This window comes from Gymnogyps californianus, chromosome 5 (genome assembly GCF_018139145.2).
Source record: "Gymnogyps californianus isolate 813 chromosome 5, ASM1813914v2, whole genome shotgun sequence".
NCBI lineage: Eukaryota > Metazoa > Chordata > Aves > Accipitriformes > Cathartidae > Gymnogyps > Gymnogyps californianus.
The window spans coordinates 22,298,799-22,315,247 of record NC_059475.1 but is presented as its reverse complement, the minus strand read 5'-3'; the positions used below and the strand labels follow the sequence as shown (position 1 = coordinate 22,315,247).

Sequence of the window (16,449 nt, the reverse complement as noted above, 5' to 3'; positions counted from 1 at the left end):
TTATAGAAAGACCAGAAGAAACATTTAATAGCCCTTCACTTAACTTATTCTTGCATCAGGAGAACAGCAGTAGAATACCAATCCCAAGACTGTATTTGCAGCCTCCAAACTCAAAAACACAAGCTGAAGTATTACCTTCTGTAGCCGTGCGCGAACAATGACCATGTTCCCTGTGAAGCAGCCACTAGCTAGCAGGTTCAATACAGTACTGCACAACAGGTTACCTGTGAAGAGCACCCTGGACAAGCAACAGTACTACAAGTTGCCAACTCTTGCCCTGCCTTACAAAAGGGGGGGCAAAGTGCAACTTGCCAAATACATGGATTTTCATAATTATATCAATTTGTGTGTCTATATCACGTTTCACATTTTTCTAAACCTAAACCTCCTCTGTTTGAAGAATCTTAATGACCTTACTGTAACAACAACAACAAAAAAGAAGAGAAAGGAAAAATAGGAATACTTGAGAAAAATTCATCATATCAAGAAAAATCTACTTATCTTGCATCCAACAGATGCAAGACAGAACATTTGAAGGCAAAGAGCTATTTTGAACTGTAGAAAGATATGCCTGTTATTCGTAGCATATGGCTCATGACTAAAATTAGGGTAGCACTAATAGCATAAGAGAAAGATAGGAAGAAAGAGAGTTGGTGTCCAAAAAAAACCTGATTAAACAGGTAAAAGGGAGGTGAGTATAGTGAGGAAAGAAACAGATCTTGCCCAAAGTCATACTACTAATCAGTAATACAACCTGGAGTAGATCCTGCAGCACTAAGACCCTGAACAGCTTTGCCCAGCAGAGTACAAGTCTTCAGTTGACACAGATATGGCTGGCAACTGCGTTCTGTCTGGAGCTATAAGCATCATCTGACTCGCTAACAATTGAAGTGATAAATTTGTGCAAAATATATAAAGCAAGAGAAAGGACTCAAAGGAATGAAGGAATCCCAGCACAAAGTGATACTTAGTAGCCAGAATTCACATCTTAATGTTTAATGGGACCACAACCTACTTGCTGCAGCAATATTACTGCATTTTATCAAAAACAGAAATAAATTCTCACAGGAAAATGTTACTTAAAATTGAACTTTTCATCCAACAAACCCAGCTGTTTCAAAATAGACTGACATAGGCTACCTCATCTGATGTAATCAGTTTCCATCTAAAATCTTCAATAAAAGAACCCTGAACCAGGAATCTCCCCCATCACGTTCCCCAGGAGCCATCCGGAAAAAAAAAAATCTATCCAAGCAAATGAAAGGTAACATCCCAACACCAGAGACTCTTAGCAAGGTGTGGCACTTGGGGATTTTCCTTTAATTTAAAAGAAAAAACAAATCAGGATCCCTACTACAGAAAAAAAAAAGAGACCAATACAAAATACAGCACTAAAAACTGAAAAATTGTATTTTTGGCCCTATTGAAACAAACTATTTCATAACACAACAGCACACTTCAACCATATTCAACTTATACACTTCCCAGCCTTTAATAAACTAAGCCTCACAGGCTGCCTGAGATACACTAAATCCATTTTAAAACTGAAACCTCCTGACTAAGAGGACACAGTATCAGGACCTCCCCAGATCTGCTATGAGTTCATCAGCCCCTAATCCTAAATAATCCCATACAGTGGCTTAAAAACTCATTCTTATGGTACAGAGATCATTTTAGCTGAGTTTCACGGCCACATCACCTTCCACTCATTACCTCAGCTCCCTGTTCACTGTGATATAGCAACTTACACAACTGTTTACTCATACACAAAAAGCAGCTTTGCTTGATATGTTTTAATTGTGCCCAAGTTCACAGCTGTCCAGGCCATGGCAGGAAGAAGCCTTAAGGATCACGGAGGAGAAAGTTCTCACCAGCCACCCTCCCGCAAATTGCTTCCATTTTGATTTTGTTCATCTGGGCCCTTTTGATTATCCACCCACATGATCCCCCAGTCCTTCAACATATTTCTCACACTAACAGGAACTACCTATTACTTCTCTCAAACTTTCAAAGAGGTCATATTTCTATAAGCTCCAGCTAAATTAGGTATCTGATTCTACAAGCTCCTTTGCAATCAAGATGTGGGTATCTGTGCAAGCAGCCAAGAACAAGAATGAGCAGAGAGACCAATGGCTCCATTTAGAAATTTCCTTGCTGCCTCAACATTTCCCATGTGCAAATTAGAATACAAACACACACGAAAACCGATTAGCATTACACCATCTTCTCCCTTAAAAGGACTTTCCTGTCCTGATAGCAAACACTACATACAACTTAAGGTTGGCTTAAACTGCCTTTTAATCTGACAGTTTTACTGGCACAAGAGGCTGCATGAAAAAAAACACACTCAAACACATGATTAAGTTACTGCAGTTTAGCAAGTTTCTACATGTCAAATAAGCAAGTATCTGGATACACCCTCAGTCCACAGCAAATGCAAACCTCCACTGATCATAGAAGTTTCATTATCAGAGATACTAATTTAGTTAAATGCTTTCTGCAGGGGTGTTTGTCAAGTTTTTTGGTTTGTTTTTCTTAAGCTATTTGTTTAAATTCTCATCTTTGTTGTTGTTTGGGTTTTTTTTTTAAACACATCTGAGTTCCCCCTCAAAAATTCTTCAGCAGTCAGTAAATTTATGATAAACTGATTATGAAAAACTAATGGCTGACTATACAATTACCTCCAGCCACAATCTACTTACATTTCAGGCAAAGGGCAGTCTGTCATTCAATGTTTCACTTTAGAGATACGTTAAAATACATCATTAAAACTGGTTTCACTTGAAATATTCCATTCTGTAACGAGATCTTGCCAGAGCAGAAGAGTTTTGCTTTAATACTTGAAAAGACAAAAATGCCCAAAACTAAGAACAAATATTCAGACATAAGATCTTTCTCCCTCCTCATCTTCAAAACCTACCTGCTGATAATGAAACTGCTTTCAAGTTGAAACCCTGAAAATGCCAGTTTAAATACTTATAACAGGGTGCCTTCTACCAAAGGTAGGACATCCACAGCTTCAGTCTGCAGCAGGTAGGACAACTGAACAGTGACAGCCTACAAGGCTTCCTACCAATTCATAAAGTTCATCATTAGCTTCCACAATGGACAAGATACTGAAATGGAGAGCACTGCTATCATCACAGCAGATTTCACACTACAGATTTTTCAGGCCTGCTCCATTACTGCGTTTCTGCTTACACAGACAGAGAGAGCAACCACAGGACAGGATATATCACAGAAACTACTCTGGTAAGATTTACCAGTTTGGAAAAATAAAATAAAATAAAAAACCCAAATGCAAAACAAAGTCTGTCCCCAGGTGATAATGTTGTATTAGGCCTTCCTACACTACTGCCCTGAAACGGAGAGATGCTTGAACCTCAGCTCATTTCACCACTGCTGCCTAACAAACCATCATCTCCCTGTTACAGTCTACCAGATTTACAGCAAAGGGAGCCATTTTCTTCCTCACCTGATAGATAATCAGCATAGAAATGGAAGTAGGATGCAGGTTACTGTTGTCACAATGAACTTATCGCAGTATCACCAGGAAATTTTTTCATCCAAAGAAGTATGGAGCTTGCTAGTCTCCCAGTGTATCAGGCACTGCAGACTGACTATAAGCTTATAACATTTTATTTCACATTTGTACAAAAGGTGCATTTTTACTACCTATTTTATAGTTAACAATCTCCACTTCCTATCACAACATGTGACTGCAACATTGCAATCATGCTTTCACCCTCACAGCCCTTAGCAACTGTAGGCTCCTATTGCAGCAAAGTTATCCCAAGTGGGATGGGACAGTTGGAAGCTCCTGGGCCCTGCAGCTCCCCACACCTGAGGAGCAACAGGAACCTACGGAAGTCTAGCCAAGGACATGTCCCCTTCCCTGACGCTATTCAAAATTCCTGAAGTTTACATGAAACCCACAAAATCATCATCTGCTTACTTCAGTCCCTGCATCAAAAACGTACTTGCAAGAGCGAAGTCTGACAACAGCCTCAAACATCAAACATCCGATAACCAGAAACTGATCCGAGAACACCTGTCTGTGGGCACTGGCTCCCGCGAGAAGTTCCAGCATTCTCCCCAGCATGGATGTGGAGCTTTGCACTAAGGTTAGTACTTCCCAGCTGCTCTCATCAAAACCGTTGGCATACTTATGTCTTCAGCAAATATCCAACACTTGCTGTGTATCACCTATTTCTCCTATTACTTTGCCAAGTTGGAAGTTTCTTGACTTGACAAAGCTACTACAAGAATCCTTGTCCATCTCTAACACTGACGTGCTACGCAAGCCCGCAGCTGGCTTGTGTGCTGAGACAGTGGTTATGAACACTAGACCCAGTTTAAGAGTTTAAGAGGATCGCATCAAAAATATGAAATACAAAAATATTGTATACACAGGACAGACACACGTCTCCAAGTAGAGAGTGGTCTTCTTGCTCTACTTATACAGCAGTAGAGCAGAACGGTATTCAGCAGTGCTCCTCCCATGCAGTACACAGAAGTTTTCAGCAAAGAAATTCTACTAAAAGCAATACCTCTGAATGTCAGCACAAATGAAGACCCATGTAAGGAAATACTAGGTACTTCCTTAGAAGCATGTGGAAGTTTTAAGCTCGCGGACATTACACAATGCAGATTAATGTGGTAACATTACTCTTCAAGCAGCTCCTACCTCTACTTGATTTTGGGGATGTTCTGTTTTTTTCCAAGCTTTTGAGATGTAGTTGCAAATTGCAATGAAAGCACATGTGTGGCCCTGCATGTTTATGCTGTCTGTGGAACAGGGTCCCGATTCCAACAGTACTAGACCAAAAGACTGGAGGGAACAAGACACAAAAGCCTCCCCTTAATACAGAGCAAGTTCAGTATATTTTAAGAGGTATAATATCTACATTATATATTTGGCTTATGCATAAGAAAGGTCCTTACACTGAACTGTGACATCCTGGGGACCATACTCAGGAATTCCATCTGTGTACTGCATTCTGACTCTCCAGCCAGTTGAAGACTGACATTTTTAAGACCTACTGCACAGCTAAAACAGGAAGGTTTGTAGTCGTCAGAAAAAAAGTAATCTTCCTTTTCCACTCACTTTGTAATCATACTTTTTAAAAGTAGTTCATTTAGCTAAATATTTGTGACTCCTGCCATCATTTCTCTCCTTAACGGACGATATACAGGTTGAAGAAAAAATTACATAAATCTATGTTCAAAACTTATTCAGTAGATTTAGGTTTCTTTGAATAAAAAAAATTTTGTCTTGAAGATACAGCACAGTAGTAGTCAGGATTACAGAGAGTTCATTTTTCTTTTAGGAACTGTTTACATTTTATTGGTTTATTCAGCTATAATGTACTTGCAACCCTCTGAAGCAATGCTTTCCTAAACTCACTGTAACTGTGTGTAGCTCAGCTTGTATTTCTTAAGTAATACAAACTGTGGAAGAAGATAAACATAGATGTCTGTTTTCTAACTAACAAATCTTCTTCTACATTAACTTAACCCCATAATGTTATTACAGCCTAAGCTGGTAACTGGAATCCTTGCAGGACCTAACCTAGGTCCAGGAACTCCTGGGCTGACACTGAGCCAAAGTGCTGGGAACTGGGTCAGACCACGGCACATGCAGGGCAGCAGGAGGGGATCAGAGCTGAGCACGACCTGCTTATACTGGCAAGAACACAGAGAGATGAAAGAGACTGGGTGTGCATATGTGCACACGCCTGAGAGCTTGATGAGACTTGAAATGAGGCGGGGACTGGAAAAGGAAAGCAAGGGAATCAGGGAGCTCCTGTGCGGGGAACAGAGGTTAAAGCTTCAGATCAATAGTCTCTTTCTGATCAATTATCAGTTGCAATTACAAACTGAAATGAAACCAGCCTGGTATAAGTTCACACTAAATATGATAACAAGATAAAACCTTTCCCATGCAGATAAGGTCTTTCAGGATCAAAAGCACTATTTGATCCAATATTTGATATTAAGATGCAAATAAAAGATCAAACTTTGCCTTGCAAATCTTCACTGACACAATCCAAGTCAACAGTTACTTCTGCATGCTAATAGAACAACTGTTTAGACAGGGGCACTATACAGTGTTTATTTTCTGTTAACTGAAATTGATCCCCAGGGTTTCAAGGTTTCCCATCTGTACCCCAAAAAGACTCAATAGGAAAAGAAACATTTTCAGGAGTATCAGAACTAAAATTCAAAACTGAGTGAAAGCCAGGCAGTGACAAACTAATTCTCCCTGTGGGAAGCTTCCAGGGGTGCCAAAATATACAGAGGAAGCAACATTTTAAAAACAAATCCCCAAAGACCCCATACTTTATTCTTCAAAAGAAGAACAGAACAAATTTTAAAAAAAGGTTTCAGAAGGCTCTTTGAATCTGCCCCCGAAGTAAGCCAGAGCCTCTGGTTAAATAACTGCAGGACAACTGTTGAGCAAGAATGGGAATTTGCAGTCGAAGTACTAACTTCCATATGAGAAACAGGTCTTCCTGGTCACTGCCTCCAGGCCAAGGTGGAGCAGGAACATGGGGTGCGGGTGGCTGGGAAATCTTTGTATGTAAAGATGGGTATCTTGTAGCATGGAACCCTCCATGTTAATCTAAGGGTGATATTACAAGCAAATACATTCAACACATGGAAACATATACCTTGCTATGAATAATTCGGTGAAATTTTGGCAACATTACTGTAGTAAAATGGAAATTAATACGGAAGAAGGCAACACAATCCAGATGAATAAACCTGAGCTTTGCCTAAAGCTTTCCAAAAAAGGAACTGCTGAAATAGTTTTGCAAAGACACCCAAACCTACACAAGACTTATGAATGTTCCAGCTGAAGTTTGCAGTTATGCAATTTCAAAACAGCGCAAGTCCTATTACGCTTCTCCTACTTCCTACCCATCTACACCAAACTCTAAATAAACTCTTACCATAGAAGCTGTGAAACTTATCAGTTCTTCATAACAACAAATACTCTTCAAAAAACAGAAAGAAATTGAACTTGATAATCTGAGTTTTACCCACTGTGTGTCATCACTTCATCGCCAAGGTGCAATTCAGAAAGAGACACAGCAGCATGCAGCTAGGCTACTTACACTGTCTGGAAAAGCACCCGCTAAGATCATGTTGCAGAAATAATTCACACCTGCAGCAAAGCTGCACGAAACATCATCAACTCGCTGACTGTGACAGACTTATGCCGACCGTGGGGGGAAAGAGTTTCTACAAAGATGAATATGAATAAAAAGTAGGAAATCCCCCTTCAACACCCCAAGTGAAGCCAGGCAGGACCCGAGCGCTTCACTTGGGTGCACGGACCCCGGCCCTGCGCCGGCCAGAGCCCGCCTGCCCACCGGCGGAGGGTCAGCTGCACCCGCGACGGCCTTCTCCGCCCCAGGAAGGCCTCGGAAGGGAGGCCGGGTCGGCCCGGCGCAGGCTGTACTAGTGGGGCCGCGGCCCCTTCAGCCCGGCGGCGGCTTCGACGCCCAGCTCGGCCCAGGGGCGCCCAACCCCAACGGCTGCCCCGGCACCTTCCCGCCCGCCCCGGCCCCGCTAACCCCTCCGGCCGCCTCGCCTCACGCCGGCCCCACACACCGCCCGGCGGCGGGGGCGCCAGGACCACCCCGACCACGCCCTGAGGGGAGGGAGGGAGCGGACGGAGACGCGCGCACGCCCCCACCGTGGGCATCCCAGTCCGGCACGGCCCGGCCTGGCCCACCCAGCGAGCCGCCGGGCAGGCGGTGCCCCGCGCCCAGCCCGCCAGGGGGAGAGGAGAGGAACCGAGGGGAGGGGAGGCCGGCGGCGCCCCCGGCCCGGCCCGCAACGAGCCGCCAAGGGAAGGCGGGAGGAGGCAGGGAGGCCCCGGCGCCCTCCTCCACCGAGCGGAGCACGCCCCCTCGCTCCCGGGCAGCGCCCCGCGACGTCGCCACCGCCCGCACTCACCCGCCGAGCCCAGCAGCAGCCACAGCAGCCACATGGCCCCGGCGCCAGCCACTCCGCAAACTTCGGCACTGCTCCGCCAGTCCGGTCCCGACGGATCCTGCGGCCGGGGGCGGCGGGACGGACGGAGGGCGGGGGGAGGGCCCGAGGGCGGTGCCCACCACTGCCCCGCCCCGCCGGACGGTCGTGCCCACCCGCTACCACCGCCCCGGCCCGCCCGGCCCGCCGGCGGCTCACCGCACCCCCGCCCGGGCGGGGCCTGGGCCCGGGGCGCCACTGAGGGACCGGCGCGGGGCCACGCCCCGGGCCCGGGAACCGGCCGGGAAGTCTTGCGGGGGCTGCAGGCCCGCGGGCCTCGCTGCCCGCCCTCGCACCCGGGGAAGCCTAGCCAGGACCCCCTGTGGATGGGGCGTTGCCGGCAGCCCACCCCGCAGGGTTATCCCCGTCTCCTGCTCGGGAGAGCGGGCAGCGCGGCTCGGGTTGTCGCCGAGCGCGACAGCCCTGCAGGCCGTGCTGGTGACCCGGTCTCTTGCTCCACGGCTCTCGTCTGCCGTGCTGGCGGAGTGCACGGCTCTGTTTCAGCCTGATGGCACTGGCTGGTTGTTGCTGGTGACCACCAGCGAGCTGCCCACAGCGCATTGCAGCAGCACACCTAACCACTGAGAGCCACCTCATCTTTCTCAAATCTGTTGCCCATCGGACACCTACAGCCAATTTTGAGGACCGTGGAGGGTTGTGGTGGCATTAGCATGTCATACAACAAACCCTCCACTTGCCGTGTTGCAGCAGGCGGGAGCCCTTTAGTGACACCTGGAAGAGTTTGGGTCAGAGCTGCACCCCTGCATTTAGGAAACTTAAATTGTGCTTTCAGTCTAGGGGCCCAATCCTGATCCCACTTGGCTTCAATGGGAGGAGGAGCGGGCCTTATTTTAAGGAGCATTATTTTTCAGTATATAATGACTAGGAGTAAAGAAACCCACATTAGCGCGTGAGCCATTCTGCTTTTATGGGAAAATCTCTACCTGTTCATTAAGTGGTACCTTTCGGTTATAAAGTATTCCCCCGCGTGTGTGTCAAGTACATAAGTAGATCTACATGTGTATAGAATAAAGTCTAACTCTCTAAAAATCTTGCAGCATGTATTTAATAGCTGAAGAGAAAGGCTTAGTGCAGAAGGTATTTTAGCTAAGAATTAAAGCCAGCTTATGACAGTAAAAAGCTGCCAAATGATTTCTTAAACTGTGCTCAGCTAATCTGCACAAAAATACTGTTTCAAGCAGAATTCTTACAATTCATGTTTAATATAGTCAGAGGAGCTTGAGGAGATTTATTGATAAGGATTTCACATCATTTGGAAGGATGAATTTAATTTTTTATTTAAAATAAGACTTTTATTTGAATATCTAGATTTGGCTTCTGCTAGTTCTTTAATGGTATTTTAACCCCTGATGATAGCTAATTCCCACATGGAAGTCAGCTTGGGAACTAGTTTCCAGAAGGGGGGTTGAGTTGGAGGGGTGGTTTCTGACCCCTGAGGGATGTGGCTGTGGGAATTTCCTCTGCCTGCCAGGACGCTGATCCCCAGCTGCTGCCCTTCCTCCCTGGGCTCCCAGTGTGATGACCCAGCATGACCCATCTCACCACTCAGCGGGCCAACTCACACTGACTAAATGCAGCAATAGGGGTTAAGAGGCGAAGCAAGGTGGGTGGGTGCCTCCTTGGCAGTTACCAAAAAGCAAGATCTTCTAGTTTGCTAAGAGATTAAATGGGAAGCTCTCAGGCTGTAAAAGCATTTTATTCACCTCAGTTTCTTAGTCAGCACAGGATGAAGGGTCCAGTGTGATTCCTCATTACCTTGTGGGTGTTGGGTTACGTGATTAAAAGTGTAATCTCTGTAAACACAAAGATGCAGGGAGAACAAAGACAGGCAGAGAAACCTCAGTAACCTCATCAGGGAAAATGGAGCACACAACATCAGCTGCCCCCAAGCACATCAGAGAAGACTGATTAGACCTTGTTACCTGGTGTGAAGCCTGCCAAGATAAGTCAACCAAGAAACTGTCTCCCAGATGCCTTGCAAACTAAAGGTGGTTATTGCCTATGGTTTAGGACACATTAAGGGATGCAATGGGAACAGCATTTTGGGAGAGTGCAAGACTTACTGTACAATGTTTAAGGCAAAGACCAAAGGAGGGGAGAGGGAAGGTTTGAGGTGGATCGAGGAGGAAAAAACATGGGAAAATAAAAGGAAAAGGGGATGAAAGGGGCTGGCCGAGTGTAGCTGAGCCTTGTGTTTGATCACCACAGCCTATCCTATATTCTAATTAAATCCTGTTTCTAGCTATCTTACATGTAGGTGCACTGTTGATTCTGAGTGGGTATGTGTGAACACCAACAAACTTCAAACTAGATTAGCCAGCAAACAAGAGGTCTGGGACCACAGACCTCAGGTCAACACTATGCCCTGATTCCCTTTACCCTCTTACGAACTGCCTTCATATCACCCGAGTGGATTTCTGGTTATGTACCTGGAAGCAAGATAATGTGATCCCAGCTCTGTTGCAGACTTTGTGTGGCCTTGAGCAAGTCGCTCTTGTCAACCCATGCTTTGACTCTTGATGAAACTACAGGCCATCTACACAACAAAGATATTGCAAGGATAAAGAAATAATTTCAGGTTGCTCAGAAAGTGGCCAGATTCTGAATGGCTACCGGTAATGCAAGGTACCAGCCGATGATCAGAACAAACAAGGAATATACTCTGAAAAAAAGATTATTTTCTTGCTTCTATTAGCTTCATAGTAAATTATGCTGGAGTAATGAAGAGCTGTGCTTGGCCTGTGGTCTTGGCAGGATCCATTACGAGAAAGCCACTTACTGTAGCTTTTGTGCACTATGGCTAAGGGCTAGAAAGGGAAATTTTCTTCAGAGCCAAGCTTGTCAGAGAAGGCTCATTTATATTAGCACAACTGCTACTAGCCAAAGTTTCTGGCACTTCATTCACTACTCTAAAAGATGTGGGATTTTGCTGCTGGATTTTAATTTCCAAATGCAGCTTCACCTTCTGCCCTATCTTGAAATGAAATCATCAGTCCTCTAATTTATAAACATCCCAATCTCCTTACATCAAACAGCATTTAATAAAACTGCATGTGACAGCAGTGTACAAATGGCTCACATAGTTGCACTCTTCCACAGGAAGGTTGCAGGTGGCTTCAGGGAAGCTGAAGTAGGGACAGATGTAATGGAAGTACTGAGGAGGTTGGGGATGCCTTCTGTGAGTACTGGCTTGTGTGGGCGCTGAATTAGGTGTAAGAGATACACAATCGTTGTCTCCATCCACATCATAGCTGTATGCTGTTCTGCTTAGAAATTTCTTTGTGGCAAATCTGTGAATAAATCAGGTGCTCTTTCAGCAAACTGTGTCAAGTTTGGGTGTCTGATGACAGTAGAAGAATAGGTGTGAGGATATCTAACTTTGGCATAAAGTTCTCTCTCCATGTTACTGTGCTGCCAAGGGATAGGCATTTAATCTTTGCAATGCAAACCTGCCACCAGGATTGTGGGATTTAACCCCTTTTTGGTTACATATTCTTTTGAGATGCCTAGATGAAAGGTAACCAATAACATAAAGTTTCCTATGAAAAAATTATCCAGATGTTTGTTGAAACTAATCTCTGCCAATTATTAACCTAAAGAGTGCTCTTTTTAGGTTATTGTAGATGATGGAGTGTCTTCAACTCATATTGGCAGACCTGCCAGTTCTTACTCTGGGGGACAAAGGATTATTCGTAAGTACATTGCAGAGGATCTGCATCTCCAAGAGAACCTCATCTCTCTAGGAAGTACCAGTGCTTAGCATGTTGTAAGCTGAAGCTCAGATTTTTCATTTCTCGTTTCTAAACAGCTCAGTATACAACGCATATTTAATTTCACAATCATTATTATAAGCTAGAAGTTGATTTTTTAGGGAGTTCACACTGGTTTGAGGCAAAAGACCAAAACACAATAATGTCTCTAGATGCAACCTAAATTCGCTGGCTTCAATCTGGAAATAGTGCTCTGAAAAAAATTAATTCTAGTCATTTATATGTGTCATGCCCAGTGACAGGAATGATGATGATGAAAAGTCAGGAGTGTGTTAATTAAGGATAAAAATTTGTAATAATATATTGCAATATTTTGTATGTGACTGAACTGCTACTTAGCAAGCCAGGGAGTTTGGAGCTGTGCTTAGCAACAGCTTTTTGATGGATTTAAAATAATAATAATCCAATTTTTAATATATTACAGCAAAATGATAAATGTAGATCCAAATACATTTATAAATTTGTCATCATCATTAACATCTATCAAGTTAAACAAGTATATTAGCAAATCAGCCTATATCTATCTATCCATTAGAATTCACCTCCATTATGGCTTTGCAATGTTTTAATCTTTAGCTCTGCATCAAACTTGAAGCTCTCCTGACTGTTGCAACATTATTCTCTTTAGAAAACAGTTGGAGATCAGTTTTCAAAGGAGGAGTCATAATAGGCATTCAGATTCCTTCATATCACTCATATGCTTCTCTCATAACATCTTAACATGTAAAGGGTTATTAACTGCATGCATTGATGTGGTCCTCATCACTATGCTGATTGAAAACATAAGGATCAAATCAAAAGTAAGGAACACTTCTCAGACGTGCAATTACATTGGCAGCCTTCTCAAAAAAGCAAATTGAACTACGATGGAGCTCAAAGAGCGAGTGGGACAAGCCTCCTTTGTCCCCTGCATACCATGGGCTCCAGAGCCTGCAGTGACAGGAAGCACCTGGGCAAACTAATGCACCTTTCCTTGAGCTCCAGAAGTGCCAGGCTTGAATTCAGGCATCCGCTCAGCCACCATGGCCTGCCTCTGTGCTCCCAGCAGCTCACTCCTCACAGCTGCCTGAGGCACGCAAACAGTTAATACTAGGACTGGTCTCCGCATATTCAAGCTACTCTCTATGTTCTGTGTGCAAAAAGGGTTTTAATGAGCATCCAGAGTATGTTATGACGGACCCAATCTGGGATGTTCTGCTAGTACAAATTAAGCTAGCTTAAGTGTTAAATCCTCTCCCTCCTCTCCTGCCAGGCTGTGGGCTCAGCACGTTAGAAAATGCGCAGAAACTCATTGCTCTACAATAGCCACTGGCTTTTCTGTCCTAGTGCTATGGAAAGGGAAGGCCCTGAAGCTCTGGCCCATTCATTTTCATTTTTTTCTTCGCACAATCTGCAAAGAGCCCCCTGCTGCGCAGCTCCCATTTGGCCTGAGCTGCAGCTGTAACGGTATTCTCTGTTTGGGACTCAGAAACCGGAGATGGAAAAGGCTTGCGAGGTCAGTTTATCCATACCCTGGGCAACGCGGGACTGTTCTCCATTACACAGTAAATCTTTATGTCCCCTGCCTAGGTCCCTCTTACTGACCTGCAGTGAAGGGGCTGCCATGCTGCGCTCCAGGAGACTACCCCACACTCTGAGAGTGTGTTTAGACCCTCGTCCACTCTTTCTGGCTCATCACTGCTTGACTTCCTCCATCTAACTCCTATCTACCCTTCGCTTGTGATTTTGGGACTGGGGGGGTGTGGGGGGCAAAAATCCTTCTCCTCTTTTTTGTGCCACAGGCATAACCTTGGGCTTCACAATTTCAGTCCTGTCCTGCCCCTTACTTAGCACCAACTGCATCAGTGGTGGTGCATGATTGCTCTACTGTTAGTGCAACACAATGCACTTGGTTTTGAGCTCTCCCCTACTGCCAAAGCCATGGTAGGAGGCTGTAATGCCATGGCAGTAGCAGCATGTCCTAGGGCATAGCCTGACAGCAGGGCAAGGGGCTTAGCTCGTCACTCTGCCCACCATGACAGCAATTTGCAAGTATTACCGGGTGATGTCTATGTTTTCCCTGATAACACAAAAGGTGCAGGATGCCACCCCTGAGTTGTGTCACTCAGGTAGCACACAGCTGTTTTTCCTTCTCCCCATTTTACTCTGAGCTATGTTAAATTCCAGCTGGAGCATTTTCAGAGCAGTTTTCCCACTCCCAGCCCCCCACCAACGTATGTGGTTGACCCAGTCTGTCTAGCGAATTCCACATCCCCACATCCCTTGCTCAAGCCAAGCAAGTTCCCAATTCCAGCTACTCCAATACAAAGGACAAAGTTCGAAATCAGAAATGCTGGTGGAAAGTTCTGATGCCCATTTTATCTTTTAATCCTACTCTGTGGAGCGGCAGGGGGCTACACTAGCAGATTCAATTGCAAAATAAAAGCACTTTCAAAAAAATTGCATCCTTTCCATTTTGCATATTGTCCTGGTTTCAGCTAGGACAGAGTTAATTTTCTTCCTAGTAGCTGGTATAGTGCTGTGTTTTGGATTTAGTATGAGAATAATGTTGATAACACGCTCATGTTTTTAGTTGTTGCTAAGTAGTGTTTATACTAAGTCAAGGATTTTTCAGCTTCTCATGCCCAGCCAGCAAGAAGGCTGGAGGGGGCACAAGAAGCTGGGAGGGGACACCGCCAGGACAGCTGACCCAAACTGGCCAAAGAGCTATTCCATACCATATGACATCATGCCCAGTATATAAACTGGGGGAGCTGGCTGGGAGGGGGGATCGCGGCTCAGGAACTAACTGGGCATCGGTCAACGAGTGGTGAGCGATTGCATTGTACACCACTTGCTTTGTATAGTTTAATTCTTTTAGTATTACTATTGTCATATTATTATTATCATTATCATTGTTTTTCATTCCTTTCTGTCCTATTAAACCGTCTTTATCTCAACTCACGAATTTTTTTTTTTCCTGATTCTCTCCCCCATCCCAGGGGTGGGGGGGCAGTGAGCGAGCGGCTGCATGGTGCTTAGCTGCCGGCTGGGGTTAAACCATGACCCATATTTATAAATGTACATATAAATTAGGCAGTTCTATAGTTACAGTTCTCTAGCTACAAAGCCAGAGTTCTTGTTTGCAAGCTCCTCATCCCCCACCCCTCACCCACTCAGGTCACAGTTTTATTATACTTGACCTTCCGAGTACTTGTGTTTTCTGGAGGAACTCATTAGAAATCCATTGCATTTGCAGGGTTTTTTTTTAATTTAAAAAGCAATTTTGTTTCTTTGATGTGAGTTTTATTCATTACCTAACAAGTCAATATTTTCAAGTAATGATTTCAAAATAAGTAATCACAGACAACATGTAGAACAGCAAGATGATTACATTGTTCCCAGGTCTTCCGATCACCTCCTGGACAATTAGCATATCGATATTTTCCATTAATGTAATGGGCAGTGTGTGAAATTTCCAGGCTGCTTCCAGAATCTAAAGTAGATGAAGACAAGCAAACAGAGAGGATTACTTGGCAATAAAGTAGATAATCAATAAATGAATGCCCAGATCAATACATATCCCCTAGCAGGACCACAGCAGTTTAGCTCCAGCTGTCCCTTAAAGAGGTTCTAACAAATAAATAACAAAAGTCAATTTGATATGTCTTGATGATGAAAATTTGCTGTAATTTGCAGGAAAATGCCATAAAACTACATTATGCCTGTAAATCCCCAGCTAAAGTAAAATTTTACATCACCTATGATGTCTATGCCACCTGAAGCTCTAAGAGTTTAACTCATGCCTCTGGTTTAACACCTGTTTTAAAAGTAAAGTGCCTCTCTTTTGCTCCAGGTCATGAAAAAAACACATCATGTAAGTCTCCTTTTATGTGCATATGTGGGAATTTTTTTTTTTATATTTTCACAAAATATTTGGTGCTATCTCACACTGATGCTTTTGTATACACGGTAGAGGAAATGTAACAAGAAACAGGCAAGTCATTAAAAATACAAGGTGGGAGGGAATGGAGTAGCCAGGGTCCTAAGACCTTCATAGGAAAATAAGACTTAAGCTAAAACTGAATTTTCTGAGTGCCAGTTCTTAAATTATTTCTTTTGGAATTGAACCCCAAGATCCTTAATCAGACACCTTTAAAAACGGTCTTGACCACAAAATTACTTTGTGATTAGGCAAGAGGTGAAGAAAGGAACCCACCTTATCTCTTCTAAGACCTCCTGAAATGCAAGGCAACAAGATGTCAGGAGAAAATAATCTGCATGGTGTTTGCAGTTCCTAACTGGGAACACGGCTGGTATTTGAAAAACTGTGAATCAAGTCATTTTGTGTTTGCTAACAAGGGTAAATTGAATGTTTGCTTACATTAAAATGTTTGTTTATAATGTTATATTTTTAAATGGTAATCTGGAATTTGGAGTTTGTCCAAAATCCAGTCTTTTCAATGACTAATGTTCCTCAAGCTGTTCAAGGATAAAGTCCTCCTAAAAAGTACTTCTAGGGTTCATCTGACTTTTTAAACCTCTGCTTCAGGATAAGCTAAATGCCCAGAAATGCCTATTTTTCTCCATCAAATGTGAAAGAAGCCCACAATGTCTGGCTCCAGTGGAAACAACT

The 16,449-nt window shown here is 44.0% G+C and overlaps 1 protein-coding gene across 1 annotated transcript in view; it reads right to left on the bottom strand.

Moving 5' to 3' along the window:
- LDLRAD3 (low density lipoprotein receptor class A domain containing 3) overlaps positions 1-8,002 on the bottom strand; it is a 111,482-nt gene extending 103,480 nt beyond the window's left edge. Inside the window, exon 1 of the mRNA XM_050897780.1 lies at positions 7,969-8,002. Coding sequence (XP_050753737.1) covers positions 7,969-8,002 — 34 coding nt within the window. The remainder of the gene's footprint in view (positions 1-7,968) is intronic.
- Between the last annotated feature and the right edge of the window lie 8,447 nt (positions 8,003-16,449).